Below are 25249 nucleotides of genomic sequence, written 5' to 3'. Positions count from 1 at the left end.
GTAAACCAACAACCAAATCTAATATTGATAAAAGAGACATGAATCGATGTACTAAATGCTCTTTAATCTGCCATTAAAATATCCAACATATGTTTTTCATTCATTGAGTGACTAATCTGTCATATATAACCCTCTTAAATGATTAGACAATGCCAGGTTGGAGAAAAGCCAGTGTGCTCTTAGACAAAAATAAATAAATGAAATACAGCTACACAACATATATTAAAAGAGAATAAAAAACAAATAGAAAACAACGTAATTGTTAAGTAGTTGCACGTGCTTTTTAGACAGGCATTTCTCAGGACTGCTAAATGTAAGCCTCCGCCAGAGAAGGACCCTAGCAGGAAGTAAGTGTAGTTCATAGAAATGTATACAATAACTTCTATTGGTCAAATGTGTTTTATCTTTTAACGGTCATCGTTTAATCCTTTTCTTAATCAGTTTAAGATACAATACGCACATCGTTTGGAAACGACTGAACATGTTCTGTTTTTGTAGTCTATACATCGGGTTGTCTCGTTATTACAAAACTAAACGCAATCTACCAGCAACACATTACTCTATTTACACGATCTTTCAGTTCGTTGTGTATTATTATATGATTTTCAAATCAATCTGCATCACCTCATTTAAACCTCTTGTTGTTTGGCAGCTCGTTTTAAATAAATGTAGGGTTTCCAAATCCTTAAAATGATGTCAAACACAGATGATGAGATGAAATGTTGTTTTGGAAGACAGTCATTGTGTGTAATCCAGAGTTCATGTGAATAAAAGCATTACTTGAACACTCTCAACTGACTATATGATCCCCAAAGCCATAAATCGTCGTGTTTAACGTTAGTCTGTTTTTTTTCTCCATTCAGTCCAGGCAAAGCCAATATATATATATATATATATATATATATATATATATATATATATATATATATATTGGCTTTGCCTGGACTGAATGGAGAAAAAAAATATAAATATATCTTTCTATCTATCTATCTATCATAAAGCTGAGTGGAGTGTGTCATATTCAGTTTCAGTGATGGCGTCTCGTCGCGCGCTGAAAGCGGTTCTCATTGATCTCAGTGGGACGCTTCATATCGAGGATGCTGCAGTCCCTGGAGCACAGGAGGCATTAACCCGGTCAGTTTGTGCAAATATATATATATATATATATATATATATATATATATATATATATATATATATATATATATATATATATATATATATAGATGCGTTCACAAAGAGACATTTCTGTCTGATGAAATATTTTAGAGGCAACAAATAGGACCGACACAATGCTGGAAATTGTCCATGGAACCCTAGTCGGTTGCTATAATATTTTAAAATTAGTGTTTATTTCTATAGTTCTTATTTTCTAGCAAACTAATGAACTACTGAGGAAAATGTAACGTTAGGCAACACTATTTACACGCTTTTTAAGGTTTTCCATTGCTGAAATACTGAGCGATTATATTGGACATAATTCAGGTCATCAAGCTGTGATGTTCATTCATGTTTATTTCGTGCTGTAACTATCGCTCACCTTTACAGCAATCTGTATTGTATGAACTTCTAGATAAAACTGATATTTTTCATATCAAATGTACAATTCCAGATCAAAATAAATGAAGCACAAAGTGTATTGTGATTAACAGATGAAGTTTTTCTCATGTATCCACTAATAAACAGCATCAACTAAAAGACTGAATTTAAGCAATGGGTCTAAATATAATTGCTATAAGTTCATCAACGTGTAAATCAAACATGTCTGCCAACCTGAGATCAGCTTACCAAAACTATTTAATTCCATAACTCTTTTAGTGTAATATTTAAGTTGAGATAGTTTATTGTTTGGTATTGCATAGAAACTAATTAGACGTGTACTTGTCCAGATTAAGACAGGCTCCAGTCACTGTCAAATTTGTGACCAACACCACGAAGGAATGTAAGAGGACCCTGTTTGAGCGACTGCGTCGGTTGAACTTTGACCTCCAGGAGCAGGAGATCTTCACATCGCTCACTGCGGCCCGTAATCTCCTGCAGCAGAGAGCAGTGCGCCCCCTACTGCTGGTGGAGGAGAGCGCTCTAGAGGACTTCACAGGTCAGCCTCTTGTTCATTTCTACAGCTTATCTGAGTGCGATCAGATGTAACATTCAGAACACCTAGCCAACAGTCAACAGTGTTGGGGAGCAACTACGTACATGTAGCGGAATTAATTTAATCACAAAATGTAATTGTAATTAGCTACAGTTACTAAGGGGAAAAAAATAGTAATTAAATTAGTCACTTTTGAAAATTTAAACAATCACAAAGTGGGTTACATATGATTTTCTTACACACACACACACACACACACACACACAAACACAGATTTTATTGATTTCTTTCCCGAAATGAAATGACTGCTCTAAAATATGAGTGAAAAATTCAGGAGTTTAGGAAACAGAATAATATGGAAGCCAGTGAATAAAAATTAAAACAATTCTGGTTCCCAATTCTTGCAATTCTGACTTTATAAAACACAATTGCGAGTTATACATTTATTTATTTTTATTTAGTGGCGGTAATGGGCTTCCATGCACAAGCTTTTTTTTTTTTTTTTTTTTTTTTTTTATAAACTGTTTTACTTCCTTTTTGGGTTTATGCATAGACTTTTTTTTTTTTTAAGATTAACTTTTCTTTTCCGAAGCATTGTTAGATGCCAGTGTTTCCTGTCACAGCTATGCAAAGATTTAATAAAAATAAAAATAAAAATCAATAAAAACAATCATAGCTATTAAACTGTTTCTTGTAATTAACCTCAAATCTAAAAGTGAGTCTGATTTTGTGGAGGCTGTGGGGGACATTGGACACCCATTTTCCACAAGTTTTTGTGGTTAAAATTCCTCAGTGGTTGTAAAAACAACTCCCTTTCTACCTTGTCAAAAATTAGAGCATGTAAAGAGCGACCCGTTTCGGTGCTTGTCTCTTTAAATGATAATGATCTGCTGCTCACACCACCCGTCTCTTTCGTGGAAGAGCAAAGATGATTTGCAAGTAATCATAAAAGATATAAAGTGTGAGATTTAATTCTTCTGGAGGTGCAGCTGGATCACGAACAGTGAGTACTGATCCATCCTTGAGGTTGAACTTTTTAGCAGAACCTGCCTTGAGTTGTCCCTCGTTCAGAAAGCAGTCTGGAGTAAAAGGATTTGTGCAGACGAACAATTTCAGGTGTATTCGGTGGTGCAATACAAATGCATTGCTTACGAGACATTGTGACTACAGCTGCTCAAGCGTGGAGAAAATGATTCGAATCAAATGTAATGTTACATTACTTTAATAAAGTAATTGAAAAGTTACACTACTTATTATATTTTAAATAGAGTAACTTGTAATCTTAAACATATAACATTTACAAAGTAACCTTCCCAGCGCTGCCAGTTAAAAATACTTGATCAACCATGATACACACTAGCACCGAAGTAATGAGGAAAGCACTGACATTAAAAATAAAATTAAAAACACACAGGCTAAAACACAGTTTTAGAAAAAAAGAAAAAAAACAGCTTTGTTTTCCATGTTTGTCATAGAAGGGTTTGTGTTGATCTCCTTCTTTCCTATGCTGCAGGTTTGGAAACTTCAGATCCTAATGCTGTTGTGATTGGATTAGCACCTGAACACTTCAACTACCAGACACTCAATAAAGCCTTCCGGTACACGATTTTAGAAGATATTTATAGACCATTTAAACAACATGTAAATATTAGAATTGTCCCACTGAGTGGCTGAAATATTGCTTCTAATATTAGACTCATTTAATCAGACTCATTTTAGATGGTGCCCCCCTCATTGCCATCCATAAAGCACGATACTATAAAAGGAAGGATGGGTTGGCTTTGGGACCGGGTCCATTTGTGACGGGTCTTGAGTACGCGACTGACACCCAGGCCACAGTGGTGGGAAAACCAGAGAAAGCCTTCTTCCTGGAGGCCTTACGAGACCTGAACTGCTCACCGGAGGAGGCTGTGATGATAGGAGACGTGAGTATGAATATGCATAGGACTCTAATATTTGGGTCTGAGTCTGTCAGATAGATCGATTTTACTTCACAAAAATAAGAAAAGAATAGAGTGTATTTCAGGACATTAATTTATTTATTTTATAATAAAACGAATAGAAAATAGTATAAATATTATTAGGTCTCTACATCATGGTAATTTTTTCTTTTTCTAATTCTGTGGAGAACGTTTCTGGGTCATGTTTCACATTAAATTAAATTAAATTGCACTAATAAAATTAGGCCATGCAAAAATCTTAATTTTCTTCATACAAAATATGATTTTTTTATTTGTTGAAATATTGAATACAAAAAGGCCATTTCTTTATGAAATGAATATATTAGTTTGCTTCTCAATTTAGTCTGTCAACAACCACACTGTTATTGCACAGGATGCCAGAGATGATGTTGGTGGGGCACAGAATGCAGGAATGCTGGGAATTTTAGTAAAAACTGGTAGGCCTCATTCTTAATATGCACTTCTGTTTTCATAATGTAGTTTTTTTTTTTTTTGCTGAATAATAATGATCTTTTGCAGGTAAATACAGACCTGGTGATGAGGGTAAAATTAACCCGCCACCTCACCTGATGTGTGACAGCTTTCCAGAGGCTGTCAATCATATACTTGAAAATCTCTTAGGATCTAATTAACTGGAAAACTGACAAAAAAAGAAAGAAAATAAATGGAGTAATATTGGTACTGTGTACCAATATGTTTGATTATTGTTTAACTGTTCCTTATAATATCATTACACTTCCTATGCATTTATTCTGATGTACTTAAAATAAATAAAACTAAATCGAAACATGAACTGTGAAAACAAACTGTAGTTGAAAATCGTTTTTAATATTTCCTTTAAAAGGTTTTTCTAGTGAGAAACACAGCATGTCATTATAAATAGAGTAGGTAGTAGTGCGCTGAAAACGTGTCGGTTGCTGTAATAACGGTCCTTGTGTTATACTGAGATCATGTGTCAGACAGATTCGTACTCTTGCTCCCAGGCTGAGTATCTATCCATCAGACATCTGGCTGACGGTTTGGTGTGAGCAATCACCTCCAGGAAATCTGCTGTGGTCACAGTTTCTAGTTCAATAACAGGCATATTGGACTGACCTGTGAAGATGCATGGTGTAATGGAGACTGTGAATTGTGGGCAAAACAGGATTTCGTGATGAAACAGCAATTTAATTTCGCTCAGAGCGGGACGTGGCATATTTCTTACCTTCAATGTGATTTTCAAGGGCATCAAAGATTTTTCGCACAGGTCTCATAGCCGCCTCCTTACACACCAACCTGATATCTGACCCAGAGTAACCTCCTGTCCTCTGAAACATCAGGACAGGAACATATCAGGACAATTGTCTCAATAGTATCTATCTATCTATCTATCTATCTATCTATCTATCTATCTATCTATCTATCTATCTATCTATCTATCTATCTATCTATCTATCTATCTATCTATCTATCTGTCTGCCTGTCTGTTTATCTGTCTGTCTGTTGTCTGTCCGTTGGTCTGTCTGTCTGTCTATCTATCTATCTATCTATCTATCTATCTATCTATCTATCTATCTATCTATCTATCTATCTATCTATCTATCTATCTATCTATCTATCTATCTATCTGTTGTCTGTCTATCTATCTGTCCATCTGTCTATCTATCTGTCCGTCTGTCTATCTATCTGTCTGTCTGTCTGTCTATCTATCTGTGTGTTGTCTGTCTGTCTGTTTATCTGTCTGTCTATCTGTCTATCCATCTGTCTGTCTGTCTGTCTATCTGTCTGTTGTCTGTCTGTCTATCTATCTGTCTGTCTGTTGTCTGTCTGTCTGTCTGTCTGTTTATCTGTCTATCCATCTGTCTGTCTGTTTGTCTGTTGTCTGTCTGTCTATCCGTCTATCTATCTGTCTGTTGTCTGTGTGTTTATCTGTCTGTCTGTCTATCTGTTTATCTGTCTGTCTATCTATCTGTCTGTTGTTTGTCTGTCTATCTGTCTATCTATCCGTCTGTTTGTCTGTCTGTCTGTTTATCTGTCTGTCTGTTGTCTGTCTGTCTGTCTGTCTGTTTATCTGTCTGTCTGTTTATCTGTCTGTCTGTTGTCTGTCTGTCTGTCTGTCTGTCTGTCTGTTTATCTGTCTGTCTGTCTGTATCATATGGTTTCTCTCACCTGTGCCAGTGAGTCATAGTCCAGCTCTGTCCGTAGCTCCACCCCCCCTGTGTTACTAACTTGAGGCAGCCAATGACTGATCATGGCTTGTCTGGCAGGGGCAGATGGCAGACCCACCAGTATACGCTTCTCCAGTCTTCTCAGCATGGCATGGTCCAACTCCCTGAAGACAGATTAGAAAGATTATAAGGAAAACCATAACAAAAGAAAAAAATAATATTGTTTCCTCACAATAACTCCTTACCAAGGTAAGTTTGAGGCAGCAAGCACAAAGACAAGATCGTTTGATCGTGCCAGTCCATCCATCTGAACTAGTAACTCCGTCTTCATCCTTCTACTGCCCTCATGATCACCTCTTAAAGAGATGTAAAGAGCAAAACAGAAATTGTGTTTTTTTTAATAGTTATGGACCGTGTCCTAGGAGTGAGATTTCAGGTTGTTTTATAAGCTTCCTGTCAGTGAAAGTTACAGGCTCATGCTCACCCTTGGCCAACCCCTCGCTGGCTCATCACTGATTCCAGCTCATCCAAGAAAATGGTGGATGGAGCGTGATATCTTGCCAGCTCAAACAAAACCTGTAGATTATCATAACATGAGGGAAATCAGTGTTTCGCTGAGCACAACCTTTCCCCCACACATCTCATAAAACAATAAAATAACACAAATCTGAGAAAATAATGTCTCTCCGGACCCGAACCAGCTTCTCAGAGTCTCCCCTCCATTTGCTGACAATACTGGATGCAGAGATGTTGAAAAATGTTGTGTTGCACTCCGTGGCCACAGCTTTGGCCAGCATCGTCTTTCCTGTGCCTGATTTTTGAGCGACAGTCATCACATTAAGATCATATCACACACAAAATTTGTTATATTTTATATTCAGGGACTGAATATTCATATTTTTACAAATGGATTTACACAAACAGAAAACAGACCTGGCGGTCCATACAGGAGTAAACCCTTCCATGGTGCCAGAATTCCAGTGAACAGCTGCGGATACTGAAAAAAAGATTGTGGTTAGAACCAGATACCACTTTATCTTTATCTAATACATGATATGGTCCAAGTATTAACAAAACTGAGCCTCAAAATGTCCTTCAGCATAATGTGATGTAATCATATTCTTCATACAGTTTTGACTTTAAGTGCTACAAGCTGCACAAGCAGAATTTCCAGGTAATTCTGTACGACAGCAGGCTCCTTCACCACATGATCGAGTCGGGGAAGACAAATAACGCTTGCATTTCCTGTTTGTCGGGAGCGTATTGTGGATTTGTAGTCATCAGCAGAGAGGCCAGAGATGAGGCGGAGATGTGAGCGGTCAGATTGGATGGTATTCAGGTATAGATTTCATGTCATCTTAAGAAATAACCCAGAGCCCGGCTTTCCTCTAGCCTTTAGTGGAGATGTATTCAGAATCGAAGGCAGGCGGCAGCTGGAGAAATACCAAAGTGTTTAGCAGCCAAGCACCTTAATGGGGTAGACGACAGCTTCTTTGACTAATCGCTTGGCAGCCTCCAGGCCTATAATGTCGTCCCAGCGCACGTTGGGGTTGTGTAAATAGATATCCTTTATGGAGAGACAGGAGAGAAAGATGAAATGGAGTGCTTCAATAATACATGTCCCAGCTTGTGTATGTATCTGCACACACACACACACACACACACAATAATATTGGGATGTGTCACACTGTATCATAAAACAGACTGCATGCTGCTCTCTAGTGTTGAATCAGTGTTGGAATTGCACAGTATTTTTCATTATTAAAAATTTATCTGATTGTCGTTACACATGTAATGCTTCATGAAAAAAAATATCAAATGATATATATATATATATATATAAATACAATTATATATATATATATATATATATATATATATATATATATATATATATATTCTTCATAATATTTCCCTAACATAGCACAAAACTGCCGCACAAGGGAAGTAATTTCATAAACATTGACTTACTCTGCTAATAACCGCTGCAAGTTCCCTCATGTCACTGTTCATCCCAGTGAAGGCACTTATGGGTTTCAGCAAACGCTCCTGTCAGAATAAAGGATGAGGGATGTTTCAGAATGATTTTCTATCACAGCTGTTTCAGTTGCTTTGAATCTGAAGTAAACATGCAGTTGACCTACTGAGAGATCTGTGCAGGGCAGGACTGAGTCTTTAACTGCATCAGGAATCAGACTCCTGTAATCAACCTGATGAAGAGAGAAAGAAAGTCATGTGGGTTTTAAACTGCATGAAGGTGAGTACAGTACATGATGACAAAATATTATTTTTTGAGGCAAATGTTTGAATAAACAAGCTTTAAAACAGAAAGACCTTTCTCATGTGTGTCCCCTCTTCTGCCCCGGTCCTGATGAGAGGAGACACGTTCAGACCAAACCCTGATGCGCCCGCAGGCGTCAGCCACTCTCCTTCCTGCACAGAGCATGCAAAGCGACTCTGTCTTGTTTACAGAGTATATAATAGTTTCTTCAAACCAAAGAAAAAAAAAAAAAAAAAATTATAAGTTTGTAGACTTACACTGGATTTGCTGGAGTCTCTTCCTGTTACTTTAGATTCAGTCTTTTTAACAGTGTTTCTGGATGGAGGTCGCTGGACGGAGCTGATTTTTGGGAGTGTGTGACTGGATGATGACGTCCTTTCACAAATTAATACACACATGGTGAATAAAAACATTTGAATGTTCTTGTGGTAAAAGTACTTTACATACCTTCTTTTACCACAGCTCTTTACTAGCCGACCCTCTCCTATAAAGAAAAATTACACTAAATAATAACCTTTATTAACATTTTAACAAGTATTATTACACTATGAATTGCTTTTTATGTACATGCAAACACACACACACACACACACATAAATAATACAACAATATTTATTAAGTTTCACAGAAGTAAAAAGTAAAATCTCACCTTGTTCTGTCAGTTTCTTTGTCAGTTTGGGATATTTCTGAAACTTTACTAAATAATAACTCTCATATTCCAGAAGAACGGTCTCCAGGTCAACATTATCACACACCTCAAAACGGCATAAAGCAAAACTGCTTTCTTTTTCTAAGGCTTTAGCTGAATCCATATACCTGTGCAGTCAAAGAGAGAAATGACTTAAATTTATTTGCACTTGTGTCTTTAAATGTGTTGTTATTGTGTGTTGTTAAATGTTATGTTATTTGGCGTTCATGGCATTTTAAGAACTCACCCCTCCTCCATTAAATGATGATAAATCAAAACCAGTAAATTTCTCCTGCGCGTCTCTGTTCTGAGTTCCTCCTGAGAAAAATACATTCGTAAAACGTTTATTTAAAATAACATCCTCAAACTAAATGTCTCGACTTTAATATGGTCCCTTGCAGCAACTGTAGTACTAGTAGCATATTTTGCGTGATATGAGTGAATATTAATTGTATCTCAAACTGATACATTTGAGCTGTAACAGATAATCGATGAATATTTGTATCCGTCAGATGGCGCCAAATCTCACACTGAGGGAAGCGCGAAGACGGCATTACAGGTTGCTATGACGACACAGGACTCAAATAATGTAAACACGCGGATTAGTAATCACTAGCCGTCTTGCTATTTGTAAAAAGAAATTATCCGAAAGGCTATATAAAACGATAAAAAGACACTCGACTTCATTCGTACTGCATTTATCTCACAATATTTGTATTTATATACTTACACACTTTCCTCTATACACGCAGTTACACGAATATTATTTGCTCAACACATTACAGTCTATCGCGTGAAATCATAGAGAACAAAGTTTAACACGACAGCTCCAACAACATCTTGACTTCAGCACTCACTCACCGCCTCTCTGGCCTGATTAGCAGTCCTTATGGCTTGATAAGAGAGATCCATACTAATAAGAACACACACACACACACACACACACACACAAACACACAGCAGCGAGCTGCTGAAATGAGCGCGCGCGCGCGCGTGATACTGCCGCTGATCACCAGCAGGTGAAAACTACATAAAAGACAGGCCAAAACATTTAGAATAATGCTCACCAAGACTGCATATATTTAATAAAATATCCAGTACAATTTGTAATTTATTTATTGTACAATTTCTAATAACTATTTCTATTTTAAAATATTGTTAAAATGTAATTTATTTCTGTGACGTAAAGCTGTATTTTCTGTATCATTACCCCAGTCTTCAGGGTCACATGATCTTCAGAAATCATTTACCACTCAGTTATTATGAATAGTTATTGATGCTGAATTATTAATAATATAATGAGTATCAATGTAATAATAATAATAATAATAGTAATAATAATAATACATTTGGTCAGTGGGCAGCCAAAGGGAGCTCGGCTGACATAATATTTTTGTGGAAACCATAATTTATAACATTACATTACTCACCCCAAACTTTTGAATGGTATTGTTTCCACAAAAAATATTTAGTAGCAAAAACATTCTAGCACTGATGATAATAACAAAATGCTTCTTGAGCAGCAAATTCAGTAATGTATAAATAAAAATAAATAAAAAATGAAATAAAAATAAGTCTTTGTACATAAAATATATATATATATATATATATATATATATATATATATATATATATACATACATACATATATTATTTTTTTTGTCACATTCCTTATTTAACAGATACACGATAGAAATGTATTTGCCAGATACATAATAGAAAACAAACAAAATAATTTCTAAATAACTTTAAATAAAAGACTTCACCAATACCAATTAATAGGTTTATTCTGGAGCGACTGCGGGCTGAACAGGAGACAGATCAGTTCTGAACAATGTATCTCATGAAAAATAAAGCAACAATTAATATTCATTAGTATATTTAATGTGAAAAGAGTGTGATCTGGAAATACAGGAAGCTACCTTTTGATTGTTTTATCCATACCTCGTAATAACCGTTTCAAGACAGTATGGAGCTGCTAAAACATCTTGCCACGTTCAAACACAAACACTGTGTTGACCACAACTGTGTTTCACGTTTAGAAAAGTCATCTGATAAACTCTTTGTACAGTACGGAAAATAAAACTTCAATCATTGGAAAAGTAATCACAAGAAGTGTTTTCCATAGATCCAGGGTGTGGCAGACGCACAGCTGATGTTGTGGTCAGTCATCAGAATAACTCAGAGATGTGTGTGTGTGTGTGTGTGTGTGTGTTTCAGAGGACGCCGGTGTCAGTGAGGAAAGTGCTAGCCTCCAGGATCATACTCTTCACATAAACACGTACAGTATAAAACAGAGTCAGAAAGTCCTGTGTGCTGAAGACGGTGTCGGCCAGAGCGAAGCCCAGCGTGGAGGGGATGAATCCTCGGCCGTACTCCACCATCCAGGTCCCGGCGCTCCACTGCACTGACGTGGCTTCTCCCACCGCGTGCACGATCGTGTCTCCTGCCACCACAAACACAGGCTTCACCCCACCGTCAGACTCACGTGTGTGTGTGTGTGTGTGCGGATGAGACGTGTGCTGGCTGTACCTGGATAGTACGTCTCGCTTTTAGTGCTGCCTTCTCTCCACTGCCTGAAGGTCCCAGAAATGATGGTGTCTGATATCTCTGCCCAGTAACGACCTGAAGGAGGAACGTGAGAATACAAGACACCCTAATGTGGAAAAACAGCCAGATTTGGTGGCATTGCTGCATTTACTGTTGGAGCACACATATGATGTGGGGAAAAAAATGTGCGTTATTTATTTATCTATCTTTCCACTTTTTTATGCCATACTTTTATGGCGATCTCTGAATAAATTATACAAGGTACACAATTCACAAAAGGTTATAAAAGACATTTCAGATGTACACTAGACAAAAATTTTAAATATAAAATACATTCAGGAGATACATTTTTAAATATATCAGTAAGACACACCTCTAAACAGTGGAATCCAATAAAATATGCTTCACGGTTATTTTCGTTTGGGAAGTAAGGCATGATGTTGGTTCTTTTACCTTTTCATAAATATCCATGTGTAGATCTTGTTTTTTTCAAGATCTTAATTTATCACAATAATTCATAAATCTTAAACTACTCATAAGTAGCACAGTTAAATACATTGTATGGGTCAAAATCAATTATTTTTCTTTTATGCCACAAATCATTAGGATTTTAAGTAAAGATCATGTTCCATGAAGATATTTTTGGGAATTTCCTACCGTAAATATATCAAAACCTTTTCAAACACTATTTTATTTTTGATTAGTAATATGCATCGCTAAGGACTTAATTTTCTAGACAATTTTAAAGGTAATGGTTTTTCAAAATATTTTTTTGCAACCTCAGATTTCAGATTTTCAAAAAGTTGTATCTTAATATTGTCTAAATATTGTCATATACTAACAAAACAAAACAAACAAGAACAACAACAAAATCAACCCTTATGACTAGTTTTGTGGTCCAGGGTCACAAATAATTAAAATTATAACAGTGTTGCTTTAGTATTATTTATACACCAAGATATGCCAACAAGATTTTGAAATGGACTTATTTATATTTGTAGTCATTATTTATTATTTCAGTCATTTAGTCATTATTTATATTTATATATATATATATATTTTTTTTAATTATATTTTGGACTTTGATATTTCTATGTATCTTCATTTGATATATTTACCCTATATTTATTAATTTTAATTACATTTTTTTAAGTATATGTTTTCATCTAATATTAATATTTTATAGATCGATTTCAAATTACACATACAATTTAAACTGTCAATAAATTACTAAAATGTAAAAAAACGAAAAATAAATAAATAAATAAATGAATTAGAAAAATTTAGTTTTATAGTCCTATTAATTGTAGTAATACTTCAACTTCAACTTACTTCATTTTAGTTAAGAGCTAAGGTAAAACACCACCTCCACCACCATAAAAAAAGAAAAGAAATTGGGAATAGAAAAAATTTGACATATTTTGTCTATTAAGATCATATGACCATTTTTTTATTTAAAAATATTTCTTTCGTTTTTGTTTTCAATTCCCTTTATTGCTGATGGTGATTATTATCAATAGTTTTTTTTTTACAGCATTAGAGTAAAACATTATATACTAATTTATATTCTATATAATACAGCTGTACACAATTGTTTTCAATTATTATTATTCTGCAACAAGTTAATTCGAACTTAGTAATAAATATTAAAAAAAGAATAATGTTGGAGTGCAAAAAGTCATACGATCCTATAGTATTCTTTATTTATTTTTTTTTCTTTCTTTCTATTAATTTTGAGGACACACATGCCCTGGAGATGTTCTTGACCCACCCGAGTGTCCGCCTGTGTCCATGGCCGTCCCGAACAGCAGCACATACTCTGTGAGAGAGGCGTGCAGCAGACACATGGAGCCCATCCAGCCGCCCGCGTTCACAAACACCCACTGCAGGTCTTCATCGGGCAGGATGTGACCCGGGTACCTCTTCCTCAGCTCCAGCACCACCTTAGAGAAGGCTTGCTCGTGGTCCTGGCCTGAGGCGCACACACACACACACACACACACACACACACACACACACACACACACACACACACACACACACACACAGATCACACATCCAGTTTGACTGGGTTTACACATCTATCAGACAACTGACAAGCTGGGAAGAGTCATTAATGGAGAGTTATGTTATTAGATGTGCTATTAGCTCAAAATATATTTTAAACAACTCTTTTAGACAGACAATATAACTACCTGAATACAACTTTGAAGCTTTGTGTTTCTAAGAACAAGAATTACTGCAACATCATGTCAACAGATGTGACTTCAGAATAGAACTCACCTGCATACTGTTTGGCTACCCTGGCAACATCTTCTTTTGTAAAGACATACTGTTTATTTGCCATCCAGTATCTTATAAACTGAACTGTCAACGCCAGAAACCCGAGAACCACCACCGTTTTTAGAATAAAGCGTATTACAGACATCTTAAACCGGGTAAAAACGACTGTTTGAAAGTAAACCGCTGACTAAGATTGCGAAAGACATTAAACAAGACTTCATTCAGACGAACAGCATGATGGCACACATGACAGGTGACGGGCGATGACGCGAGGTGACGTCACGTCGGTGGCAACCAATCGGGTGCCACAAGCGGGGAGTTCTAGTCCAATGAAATCGCTCAGGGCGCTATACGGAAGAAGGCGGTGCATGTTTATCATCAAATAACCACCAAAATACGCAAAATACACAAAGCAGCTTTTATTGATACAATGAAACATATCGAATAAATGAATGTATTTATGTATGTGGTATTAGTAATGTTCTCGGGGAGCCTGTAAACAGTGCCAGCACAGTTCGGTTTATTCATCTTTAGAAGCCAAGTACTGCGTTTTATTTGCGCAGCACTGTTCACGTGAGGCTCTTAAGGAGGGAGGTCAAATGAAAACTTGAACCTCTAGAAAGAAACAATCAATTGATTCATGTTAAAATCCCCGTGACTGTGATCGGATATATTTCGTAAGCTCGGGAGATTATATTAAGCAGTAAAATGGACAGTTTCAGTAAACCCACGTTTGATCCTAAAGGTAAGGAATGTTTTGACATGTTGACACTTGTGTATATTTATGTTCTCAGCTTTGAACTCTGCGTGATTCACAGAGAAAACTTAAATACCATGCAATAATCAGTTTTTGTTACTATTCCTTTGATTTGAATCCGCTGAAAATGTTCTAGTTGATAGATGTGTCACGTGACGGCTGGCTCCGTAGCGAAGCAGATCATGTGATTCATGTGATTCGGTGGGAAGTCCGAGTCATTTTACCGAATCGGTTCGTTTGGACAGTTGGTCAATGAAGCGTTTCAAATGGTTCAAAGTCATATTACTAGTTCACTTTAAGAGTCATTCTAAAATAAAATAAATTTTTAGTATTTTTCATATATGCTATTGTTTATCACGATGCTTTAAAATAAGTATAGGGTACTTGGGATTTCATTTTATGAAAGTTATGTTTGTTTTAAACTGTCAAATTGTCCTGCAAAATTAATTTACAAGCTCTTTTAAAAAGACCATAAAAAGATTATTTGTGGTTTGTGATTTAGAAATGAACACACTGAGTGGCAAAGTTCTGCCTGTTACCTTTCAAATCAAATCTCACATGATTCTTGACTTTGTTTCAGAGCATCAGCATTTAAGGTACAATCCCCTGCGGGACTCCTGGGTTCTGGTCTCGGCTCACCGGATGAAGCGTCCGTGGAAAGGACAGGTGGAGAAACCCCCAGAGGACAACATCCCTCGACACGACCCACACAACCCCCTCTGTCCCGGCAGCGTGAGGGCTAATGGACAGGTGAGCAAGACGGCTAGTACTTTTAACAGTACTATAGCTTTGCAGGTAGTTTCTTGAAGCATCTTGGAGACGTTGCCACAGATCTTCTGGATTGAGTCTGTCTCAGTTTGTTCTGTTTCTTCAAGAGATCTTCACTGTCCTTTCTGCTCGTGCAATAATAATATGCAAATCAGCATATTAGAATGATTTGTGAAGGATCATGTGACACTGAAGACTGGAGTATGATGATGCTGAAAATTCAGCTTTGATCACAGGAATAAATTACATTTTAACAATATATAGAAAACAGTCATTTTACATTTGTAATACTATCTCACTTATTATTATTTTATTTTTATTTTTTTATCAAATAAATGCAGCCTTGTCAAAGCCTGGCAATGTCATAGAGAGTTATCAGATTGTTATAAAACGGTCCATTTACAGGATTTTAAACATTCATGAGCTTCTAGTTATAGGCTGTTGACACCTCTGGCTCAGCCTGCGGCATCATGGGAGCTTTTTATACGAAGACAGATGAAAGTGTCTTCTCTGTGGAAAGTGATGTGTCTGCATTCTCTGACTAAGCAGAAAAATGCGGTGATATCCTTTCCTTGAACGTACATTTCTCTCCATCTGCCCGTGTGAGTTATACAGCGATGGATATTCACTGGCATAGTTTATTTAAGCCTGACGAATGTTCTTGGCCGACTCTCTCATTCCTGGACATTATTATTTAATGATTAATTAAATACAGAAAGTTGCCAGGCTACTTCACATTCAGATTAGTTCTTGAACTCACTTTTTCACGTTGTTCAGATATCCGTTTGGCTGGAAGCATCTTGTCTAATCGGATATTATGTCAAGCTGAGGAAGAGCAAACTGAAGGAGAGAGAGCGCTCAGGGATGTTTTCCTCTGTTTTATTGCAGGTGAATCCTGAATATGACAGCACGTTCATGTTTGACAATGATTTCCCTGCTCTCCAGCCTGACGCTCCAGATCCCGGTATGATCTACAGTCCCATTCAGTCCTCACTTCAGTTCAGAGTCATATCTACTGCTAACTTCCTGCAGGGTTTAACTGTAAAACTTTTAATGTGCAATTATGATCTGTATGCTAGTGAAGCATTTAATTTCAATGTTTGAACAGTTTGCTGATCATCTGTATTATTACTGGTTCTAGGATCAGATCATCATCCACTTTTCCAAAGCAAAGCAGCCAGAGGTGTTTGGTGAGAACAGTTTATTTCTTCTTCTTTTAAGAACGAAAATGACCAACTAGTACTGCTGGCGTTACTGTTAACAAACAACCCTTAAGACTAAATATTCAGATTAGGCATGAGTCTCATTGTGCACTGTTTGTAAGAGATGAAGGATTTTATAAATTTTGTGACTTGTTACAGAGAGGTGTGCGGTTACTTTTCTAAATGAGCAGATATATGATAATGTAAACAACTATGATAATCGAAGCCACTAGGCGAGTACTAGGTCATTCCACAGACAAAAAAAATAAATAAAATTGTGACAGAGTGTAAACAAATGAAAAATAAATATTTAATAAGCAAATTATTATTATGTAGTACAAATACATAAATAAATACATTTATAACATAAATGCAAATAACGAATAAATAAATACATTTGATATAAATAACTTTAAATAAATACATTTATTTATAAAGTTAAAGATAACTAAGTAAATAAATAAATAATGAATAAATAAACTGATAAATGCATTATATATATATATATATATATATATATATATATATAGTCTTTTTGAAAATCATCTGATCAATTGCAATTGTTCATTCACAACCATAATTTTCTGTTTCTGTAGATTTATAAATGTAACATTTTAGTCAAAATGGTGGGGGGAAAATAATCCAATTAATAGAAAGTAAATATTTTCCAGATACCCTTTTACAGCTATAATAATAGATCTTTATAAGATTACATTATATAGATGCAACTATTTTTTGGGGGGTTCCCTCAAAAGGGGATCGTCACATTTGGGGGATCTTTGGCATCAAACAAACAAACAACAACAACAAAAAAAGGGGGATTAAAAGATGCTTATCCAAAGAAACTTACAGTAGGTTCTTTCCTCTTGGTCCTTACTCGCCCAGATCTTTAACCAGGTCCATGCCACCCTCCCAATTTTACATTATTCTTCATTTTCCTTATAACAGTATATATTTTTATTTATTTATTTTTTTCATTTACATCTATATTTAGTCATTTTGGAGACGCATTTATCCAATGCAACTTATAATTGGGAGATACATAAAGTGATTAATCTTAAAGAGGCAAACAGACACAGGAAGTGCTCGTAATACCAAGTTTTAGACATTGTTCGAATAAGTACAAGCTAGAAAACGAAGGAATAAATAAAGAAGAGTTTTTTGTTTGTTTGTTTTTTAAGATGAAGTCAAGTAATTTAGAAAGAGATGAGTTTTCAGCTGTTGTTTCAGCCACCAGCCATCATTCCACCAGCCAGGAATGTTGAACGAGAATGTTCTGGAAAGTGATTTTGAGCCTCTCTGTGATGGTACCAGCGGATCTCAGACTTCTGGAGGGGATGTAGACTTGTAGTAGTGAGTGGAAGTAGGTGGGTGCTGAGCCATTCTGAATCATTTGAAGAGGTTTGAGTGTGCTTGATGGAAGTCCAGCCAAAAAGCATTGCAATAGTGCAACCTAGAAATGACAAGGGCCTGGATAAGAATTTGTGCAGCATGCTGCATTTGAAACGGCCTGATCTTTCTGATGTTGTGCAGTGCAAACCTGCAAGATTGAGCCTAGCTGGATGGAAAAATCATGCTGTAGAGTTGGAGTGGCAGGGAAGACAAGAAGCTCAGTCTTTGCCAGGTTGAGCTGTAAGTGATATTCTTTCATCCATGCCGAGATGTTCGCTAGGCAGCCTGAGATCCATGCAGCTACTGTTGGATCATCTGGTTGAAATGAGATATAGAGCTGTGTGTCATCAGCATGGCAATGGTAAGAGAAGCCATGTGCCTGTATGATGGGACCGTCGTGTATGTCGTGTATATGGAGAAGAGGAGGGGTCCTAGAAGTGATCCCTGAGGAACCCCAGTGACAAGTTGATGTGCTTTGGATACCTCCCCTCCCCAGGCCGCCCTGAACGATCTATCAGTAAGATATGATTCAAACCAGCGAAGTGGAATCGCTGTGAAGCCCATTGATGAGAGGTTAGACAGAAGGATCTGATTATCGACAGTGTCAGAAGCAGTAGATAGATTCAGCAGAATAAGAACTGATGATTTGAAATCATATTTTGCAATCTGCAGGGCCTCCGTGACTGACAGTAGTGCAGTCTCCGTTGAATGGCCACTCATGAAACCTGACTGGTTAGCATCCAGTTTGTTGTTCTGTGGAAGAAACAATGATAACTGGTTGAAAATAACTCTTTCGAGGTTTTTCGCTATGAATGGAAGGAGAGAGACAGGCCTGTAGCTATCTGTAAGAGAAGTGTTTAATGTAGGTTTTTAGAGCAGTAGGGTTACCCGAGCCTGCTTGAATGCAGTGGGGAAGCTGCCTGTGAGGAGAGATATTTTGATGATGTGTGTGAGTGCTGTTATGAGTGTAGGTGAGATTGCTTGGAGGAGGTGTGAAGGGATTGGGTCTAGAGGGCATGTTATAGGATGGCTGGAGAGGAGAAGTTTGGATACTTTTGCCTCAGTGAGGGGACAGAAGGAGAAGTGGGTGTGGTTGGTATGAAGTCGTGTGTGTGTGTGGGACTGAGAACTGACTGCTTATCGCTCTGGTACATTAACACAGATAGCCATAGATTAGAGCACTGAGGGATATTTTGCAGCACAGTGCGTTATCTCTGTTATTGTGGCTCATGGTCCCTCTGTAGCACTGCTAATAAACTATTTCCCAGAGTTTAATCACACTGTGTGTAGAAATTGATTCTGCTGGCATCACCTCAGGAAAACGTTAGCTGAGAGGAAATAACTAAATGTTGTAGCAATGAGTTTGAGTCAAATCAAGGCTTTATCAGCATCGTGCTTGTTAGTGTATTATGTATTGTTATTTATGAAATCACAGTTTTTCATATTCTTACTTTGGTTTTGTGTTTTGGTATATCTTTACCAGTGTGACTTGAGTTATTAAAAAATCTGGGCTGGTAACTAAAACGTTTGAATGCTTAAAAGTGACTTCATGGTAAGTGCACTTACAGTCTTTTGGATGAAATGTCTGCTAAATAACAATTTACACAATGTACTGGCTGTTCACTTACAGTCATACAAAAATACCATTGTCTTTTATCTATTTTTTATTTTAGGTATTTTTGATCCTAATTTAGAATTTCTTACATTTTCATAATTTATATTTTAAATATCCTTTTTTTTTGTTGTTGTTGTCATTTTTAGTTTTTGTATTACATTTTATTGCTTCATCATTTTGATTGAATTTTTTGATATTTTTAATTTAGATTTTTGTATTTAAGCATTTAAACGTTGTATTTAGAAAAGCTATTGCTTTCTGTTAATATTATACAAGTAATAATATTAATATGTATATTTATATTCATACATATTTAAATGTATACATCATACATAATATACGATTTTGAGTTGTATAATGCTTTTAAATTTCCCAACTTCTTAGCTGAAAAATAATTTGATTATACCAGCAGGCTAAAGACTAATCAGTACAATAATTTGTCAAAAATTGTATTCCCCTTTCTCTTTCTGGTCATGTCATATTGTTAACACTAGGTGGTGCAGTACTCAAAGAAGTGACAGAGGTAGACAAGTCTTTGTACAAAGTCATTCAGGCCCATTATACAGTATGTGAGCAGTGATCATCACATGGACATGTTTTAAGGGAGAGACACCATTAGATTGTCTCTTACCCTGATTTCTCTGATCCCTAGAGATTTCAGTTTTATCTCCTCCACACTGGACCATTTTATGCACTATTTTTGAAGGCAGAAGAGAACTTTACAGACACCCAGGAGGTACAGACGGAGCTCTGAAACAGCACCTGTGTGTGAAACCATCTAATTAGCGGAGCAGGCCGCAAACACACATACCCTGCCAACTGACGCTCAACTCTAATGCACTGGGATCTGACATTGTTTTCAAAGTAGTAAGAATAGCGCTCCAGGCGCAAACAAGTCAAGGACGCCTAATAGAGGGAACTGGCTGCCCCACATAAAGCCTGAAAGAGGAGAGTTTGGGAAGTTTGCACAGCTGTTGGGTTTCATTCAGGGCCGAGAGCAGACATAATTACACTATGTGTTTATTCATAACTCTGTCGGGATGATTTTCAAAGGTGAAGTGTAACATCTACTGTATGTTTTATGATGAATGCTGCTTAGATCATAACTGCTGGAGAAATGTGAGATAGATGGATAGATAGATAGATAGATAGATAGATAGATAGATAGATAGATAGATAGATAGATAGTAGTCAGATGGATAGATAGATAGATAGATAGATAGATAGATAGATAGATAGATAGATAGACGGATAGATGGATGGATAGACGGATATATGGATAGATAGATAGATAGATAGATAGATAGTAGTCAGATGGATAGATAGTAGTCAGATAGATAGATAGATAGATAGATAGATAGATAGATAGATAGATAGATAGATAGTAGTCAGATGGATAGATAGATAGATAGATAGATAGATAGATAGATAGATAGACGGATAGATGGATGGATAGACGGATATATGGATAGATAGATAGATAGATAGATAGTAGTCAGATGGATAGATAGTAGTCAGATAGATAGATAGATAGATAGATAGATAGATAGATAGATAGATAGATAGATAGATAGATAGATAGATAGATAGTAGTCAGATGGATAGATAGATAGATAGATAGATAGATAGATAGATAGATAGATAGATAGATAGATAGATAGACGGATAGATGGATGGATGGATAGACGGATATATGGATAGATAGATAGATAGATAGATAGATAGTAGTCAGATGGATAGATAGTAGTCAGATAGATAGATAGATAGATAGATAGATAGATAGATAGATAGATAGATAGATAGATAGATAGATTGACGGATAGATGGATGGATAGACGGATATATGGATAGATAGATAGATAGATAGATAGATAGTAGTCAGATGGATAGATAGTAGTCAGATAGATAGATAGATAGATAGATAGATAGATAGATAGATAGATAGATAGATAGATAGATAGATAGATAGATAGATTGACGGATAGATGGATGGATAGACGGATATATGGATAGATAGATAGATAGATAGTAGTCAGATGGATAGATAGTAGTCAGATAGATAGATAGATAGATAGATAGATAGATAGATAGATAGATAGATAGATAGATAGATAGACGGATAGATAGATAGACGGATAGATAGATTGACAGATAGATAGATAGACAGATAGATAGATGGATGGATGGATGGATAGACGGACGGACGGACGGATAGATAGATAGATAGATAGACGGATAGATGGATGGATGGATGGATGGATAGACGGACGGACGGACGGACGGACGGACGGATAGATAGATAGATAGATAGATAGACGGATAGATGGATGGATGGATGGATGGATGGATGGATGGATAGACAGACAGACAGACAGACAGATGGATATATATATATATATATATATATATATATATATATATATATATATATATATATATATATAGATGAATAGATGGATAGATAGATAGATAGACGGATGGATAGACGGATAGATGGATGGATGATACATAGATAGACAGACGGACGGATGGATGGATGGATGGATAGACAGACAGATGGATAGACAGACAGATGGATAGATAGATCGATAGATGGTTAAATATATGGATAGATAGAGGGATGGATAGACGGATGGATAGATGGATGTATAAACGGATGGACAGACAGACATAGATCTATCCAAAATATTGTTAAGAAGACGTGTTAAACGAATCTTGTGTGTTTGTTTTCAGTAAGGTCATGTGTTTCCACCCCCGGTCTGACATCACCCTCCCCCTCATGACGCCCGCAGAGATCCGCAAAGTGATTGACAAGTGGGCAGATCTGATCGTAGAGCTGGGGGCTGAGTACACGTGGGTGCAGGTTCGTACGTCCTCTCACTTCTTCTTCTTTTTTTTTGGTACACCTGTTACCTTGCATTCACAAGCAAAGCATTTTAATTTACTCTGCACTAAAACTCAGCCTTAAGAAACATGACTCATCTTAAAATAACAGACATTTATCTCACTGTGACTCTCTGGGGGGTGTAGCAACTTAATGAAACATTTGCACCATTTGTTGCCTAAAGGAACGTTCTCTCTAGAAGCCGTGGAGTCACGGGGATGTGACTGCATAAGAGTGTGTGTTTAAAGGAGACGGAGGCAGGGACAGCGCTCGATCGGGTCCTGTCCCAGTCCTCCTCATCAGCACTAATTGGATCAATTGGGAGATGTTCTTCCGTCAGGGTGTCTCAGTGCTGATCAATGGCAGGCAGTGTGGAGCACTCCTCTGGCCTCTCTGGACACTTTAATGCTCCTGCGGGGGAATAATGGAGCACTTCAAACGGGTTCAGGGATATGAATGCAGTGAATTAAGATGTTTGTGCCAAAAGATAGTTAACTTATGAGCGTGAGAGAGTTTCTGAGCCTCAGTGGCTTTTTGACAGACTATAGATTCAGTTTAACGAAGGTTTTCTGCTTAAAGGTACAGAATCCTACACACTTTATCATTTTATGTTTTTCTCTGAAGTCCACTTATAATGTTAGTTATACTTCATGTGCCAAAAACAGTTATAATTTAGTTTTATATGACTATTTTCCACCCTTTTTTCTTCTATTCCTTAACATTAATAGATTATTGGCCTCTGTTAGGACTGGTTAACCTTCATATAACTGTATGGAATTTGTCCAGTCATTACTGGTACAGTCTGTGCTTTTTTTGTCATTTTGTTAAGTCTCTTACTAGTTGCTTTTCAGTAGTAAACTTGCACATCTTTTTGCACCCACTGTCCCACATTCACAAGAATGTATGTGAAAGAAACACAAAATCAAATGTTTTTGGATAACTGGGTCCATTTGCATAAAATAGCTTCTATGTAAAGATAGTGTCTTGAACACAGAACTAGTCTGAACAACTAGCAGTTAGCTAAGGGGTATTTTAATTCTGTGCTTGAGTCTATTTTATGGTCACACTGTACACTCAGATTAGGGGTAATGAGTCCAATCAACTTTTTATTTTTATGTAACTGACTTAAAACTGCTATGAGAAATAAATAAATAACTGTGTACAACAGTTGTCCTTACAAACCAACTACTAGTTCTCCAGTTTTCCCACAAACTGATAAATAATAAAGGGAGGACACTCATTGACTCCAAAGGAGCATAGAACACATCCAATAACAAATAAAACAAGAAAAGTGTATTCTCCTGGAGTGCAGGAATCCAATATACATTAAAGATATGGCTGTGTACCAACACCTTTTATAATGTACTTTTAATGATGTACGATACATAACAGCTACAAACTATCAAGGAGAGCAGTGCCATCAGTTACAGGGTTAATTTACCCTCAAATGAGAATTCTGTCATTAAAGGGATACTCCACCCCAAAATGAAAATGTCATTAATCACTTACCCCCATGTCGTTCCAAACCTGTAAGACCTCCATTCACCTTTGGAACAGATTATGCTATCAAAGCTATCAGCACTGAACTGTACTTGAGAAGGGATTGCATTCTTGTGGTGCTCGCTTGCTTGTGTCTGTACAAGCTCAGAAAAAAAGAAGCAAAAATGTTACTTTTAGAGATAGAACTTAAAAGAAGTAACTTAGTACCCTAATTACACCTAAAAGGTTTATAGCAGTACCTTAAGTAGAGCCCTATGATTTCTGTGATGTGGAATTAAAACACGGATGGAATCATGTCACTAAAATGGAATTTGCTAAATAATGCAGAATTTGTCAAATTTTGTCTGAAAAAAAAAAAAAAGTAGGTCAGTACATATAAAATAAAAGAAGCGATATAAACTAGTGTATATGAATATTAAACTGCAAAAAGACTATTTAAATGTCCTGCATGCCTGTGTTTGGCTTGAAGCCTGCGTGATGCTCGTGGTGTTTTCAGCCTCTGGCGTCTCATAGGACGACATGAACACATGAAATTCATCTCCAGCTACTCTGAGAGAGTCACTGCATGAGCATTTTGTATTTTGTATCATTGTACTATTGTGTATATACACACACAGAAGCTAAGAAGCTTAACTTTAAGAAATTGTGACATTAATATGTTTCTCTTATTAAAATTTCACAGGATAATAAAATGTATATGTTTTTTGCTAAACATTTAGTAAAAATTTAATTGTGTAAGTGCGATGATTTCGATTAATTAGACATGCTTTTTGATTATTAAAATGTAAGTCCAGAGTCCAAAAAAAAATAATAAAAGAATCCAGATTTTTCTTTCTTTTTTACACAAAAACAGAATTTGGGTAAAATTTAAAAAATAATAATAAAGTGGATTTCATATCACCATACTTAGGGGTGCTTATTACTACTCTAAAGTACTAATACACTTTCAGTTCTTTTGCTGAGCTGGCATTGCTGCAGACTTACAGCATTACGGCACAGTGCCAACCTCAGGTTTCTCCAGGGACACCGGATCTGTAACTTAACACCGTGTCCAAACCTGGGCCTGTGACAAGCATTTTGAGTCCACACTGTGAAATCCTATTGGTTCAAATTATACAGTAATTCT

The 25249-nt window shown here is 36.4% G+C and overlaps 4 protein-coding genes across 4 annotated transcripts in view; 2 read left to right on the top strand and 2 right to left on the bottom strand.

The window, feature by feature from the left end:
• Window positions 1-288: 288 nt before the first annotated feature.
• On the top strand, window positions 289-4737 carry hdhd2 (haloacid dehalogenase-like hydrolase domain containing 2). Its single transcript, XM_052568085.1, has 7 exons — window positions 289-347; window positions 1026-1134; window positions 1890-2098; window positions 3609-3693; window positions 3804-4020; window positions 4430-4493; window positions 4576-4737. The coding sequence occupies exons 2-7, from the start codon at window positions 1034-1036 to the stop codon at window positions 4686-4688; spliced, it is 789 nt and encodes a 262-aa protein (XP_052424045.1). The 5' UTR covers window positions 289-347; window positions 1026-1033; the 3' UTR covers window positions 4689-4737.
• A 126-nt stretch (window positions 4738-4863) lies between these two features.
• Window positions 4864-10161, bottom strand: katnal2 (katanin p60 subunit A-like 2). The gene is made up of 16 exons (XM_052568084.1): window positions 10034-10161; window positions 9420-9490; window positions 9134-9300; window positions 8932-8968; window positions 8742-8859; window positions 8538-8636; window positions 8348-8413; window positions 8175-8252; window positions 7672-7770; window positions 7137-7200; window positions 6896-7014; window positions 6688-6779; window positions 6449-6559; window positions 6205-6367; window positions 5261-5363; window positions 4864-5151 (listed from the first exon to the last, which is right to left on the bottom strand). Exons 1-16 carry the CDS (start codon window positions 10082-10084, stop codon window positions 5012-5014), a joined length of 1578 nt encoding a protein of 525 aa, XP_052424044.1. The 5' UTR covers window positions 10085-10161; the 3' UTR covers window positions 4864-5011.
• Window positions 10162-10941: 780 nt separating this feature from the next.
• sigmar1 (sigma non-opioid intracellular receptor 1) lies at window positions 10942-14278 on the bottom strand. The gene is made up of 4 exons (XM_052567178.1): window positions 14006-14278; window positions 13494-13694; window positions 11705-11797; window positions 10942-11618 (listed from the first exon to the last, which is right to left on the bottom strand). Exons 1-4 carry the CDS (start codon window positions 14148-14150, stop codon window positions 11389-11391), a joined length of 669 nt encoding a protein of 222 aa, XP_052423138.1. The 5' UTR covers window positions 14151-14278; the 3' UTR covers window positions 10942-11388.
• A 118-nt stretch (window positions 14279-14396) lies between these two features.
• The window catches only part of galt (galactose-1-phosphate uridylyltransferase), a 116316-nt gene continuing 105463 nt past the window's right edge, over window positions 14397-25249 (top strand). Inside the window, exons 1-5 of the mRNA XM_052567177.1 lie at window positions 14397-14750; window positions 15343-15512; window positions 16419-16494; window positions 16672-16720; window positions 22473-22602. Coding sequence (XP_052423137.1) covers window positions 14714-14750; window positions 15343-15512; window positions 16419-16494; window positions 16672-16720; window positions 22473-22602 — 462 coding nt within the window. The 5' untranslated portion in view covers window positions 14397-14713. The remainder of the gene's footprint in view (window positions 14751-15342; window positions 15513-16418; window positions 16495-16671; window positions 16721-22472; window positions 22603-25249) is intronic.

Source organism: Carassius gibelio, chromosome B10, assembly GCF_023724105.1.
Source record: "Carassius gibelio isolate Cgi1373 ecotype wild population from Czech Republic chromosome B10, carGib1.2-hapl.c, whole genome shotgun sequence".
Classification (NCBI taxonomy): Eukaryota; Metazoa; Chordata; class Actinopteri; order Cypriniformes; family Cyprinidae; genus Carassius; species Carassius gibelio.
This window is presented reverse-complemented; position numbering and strand designations above follow the sequence as displayed.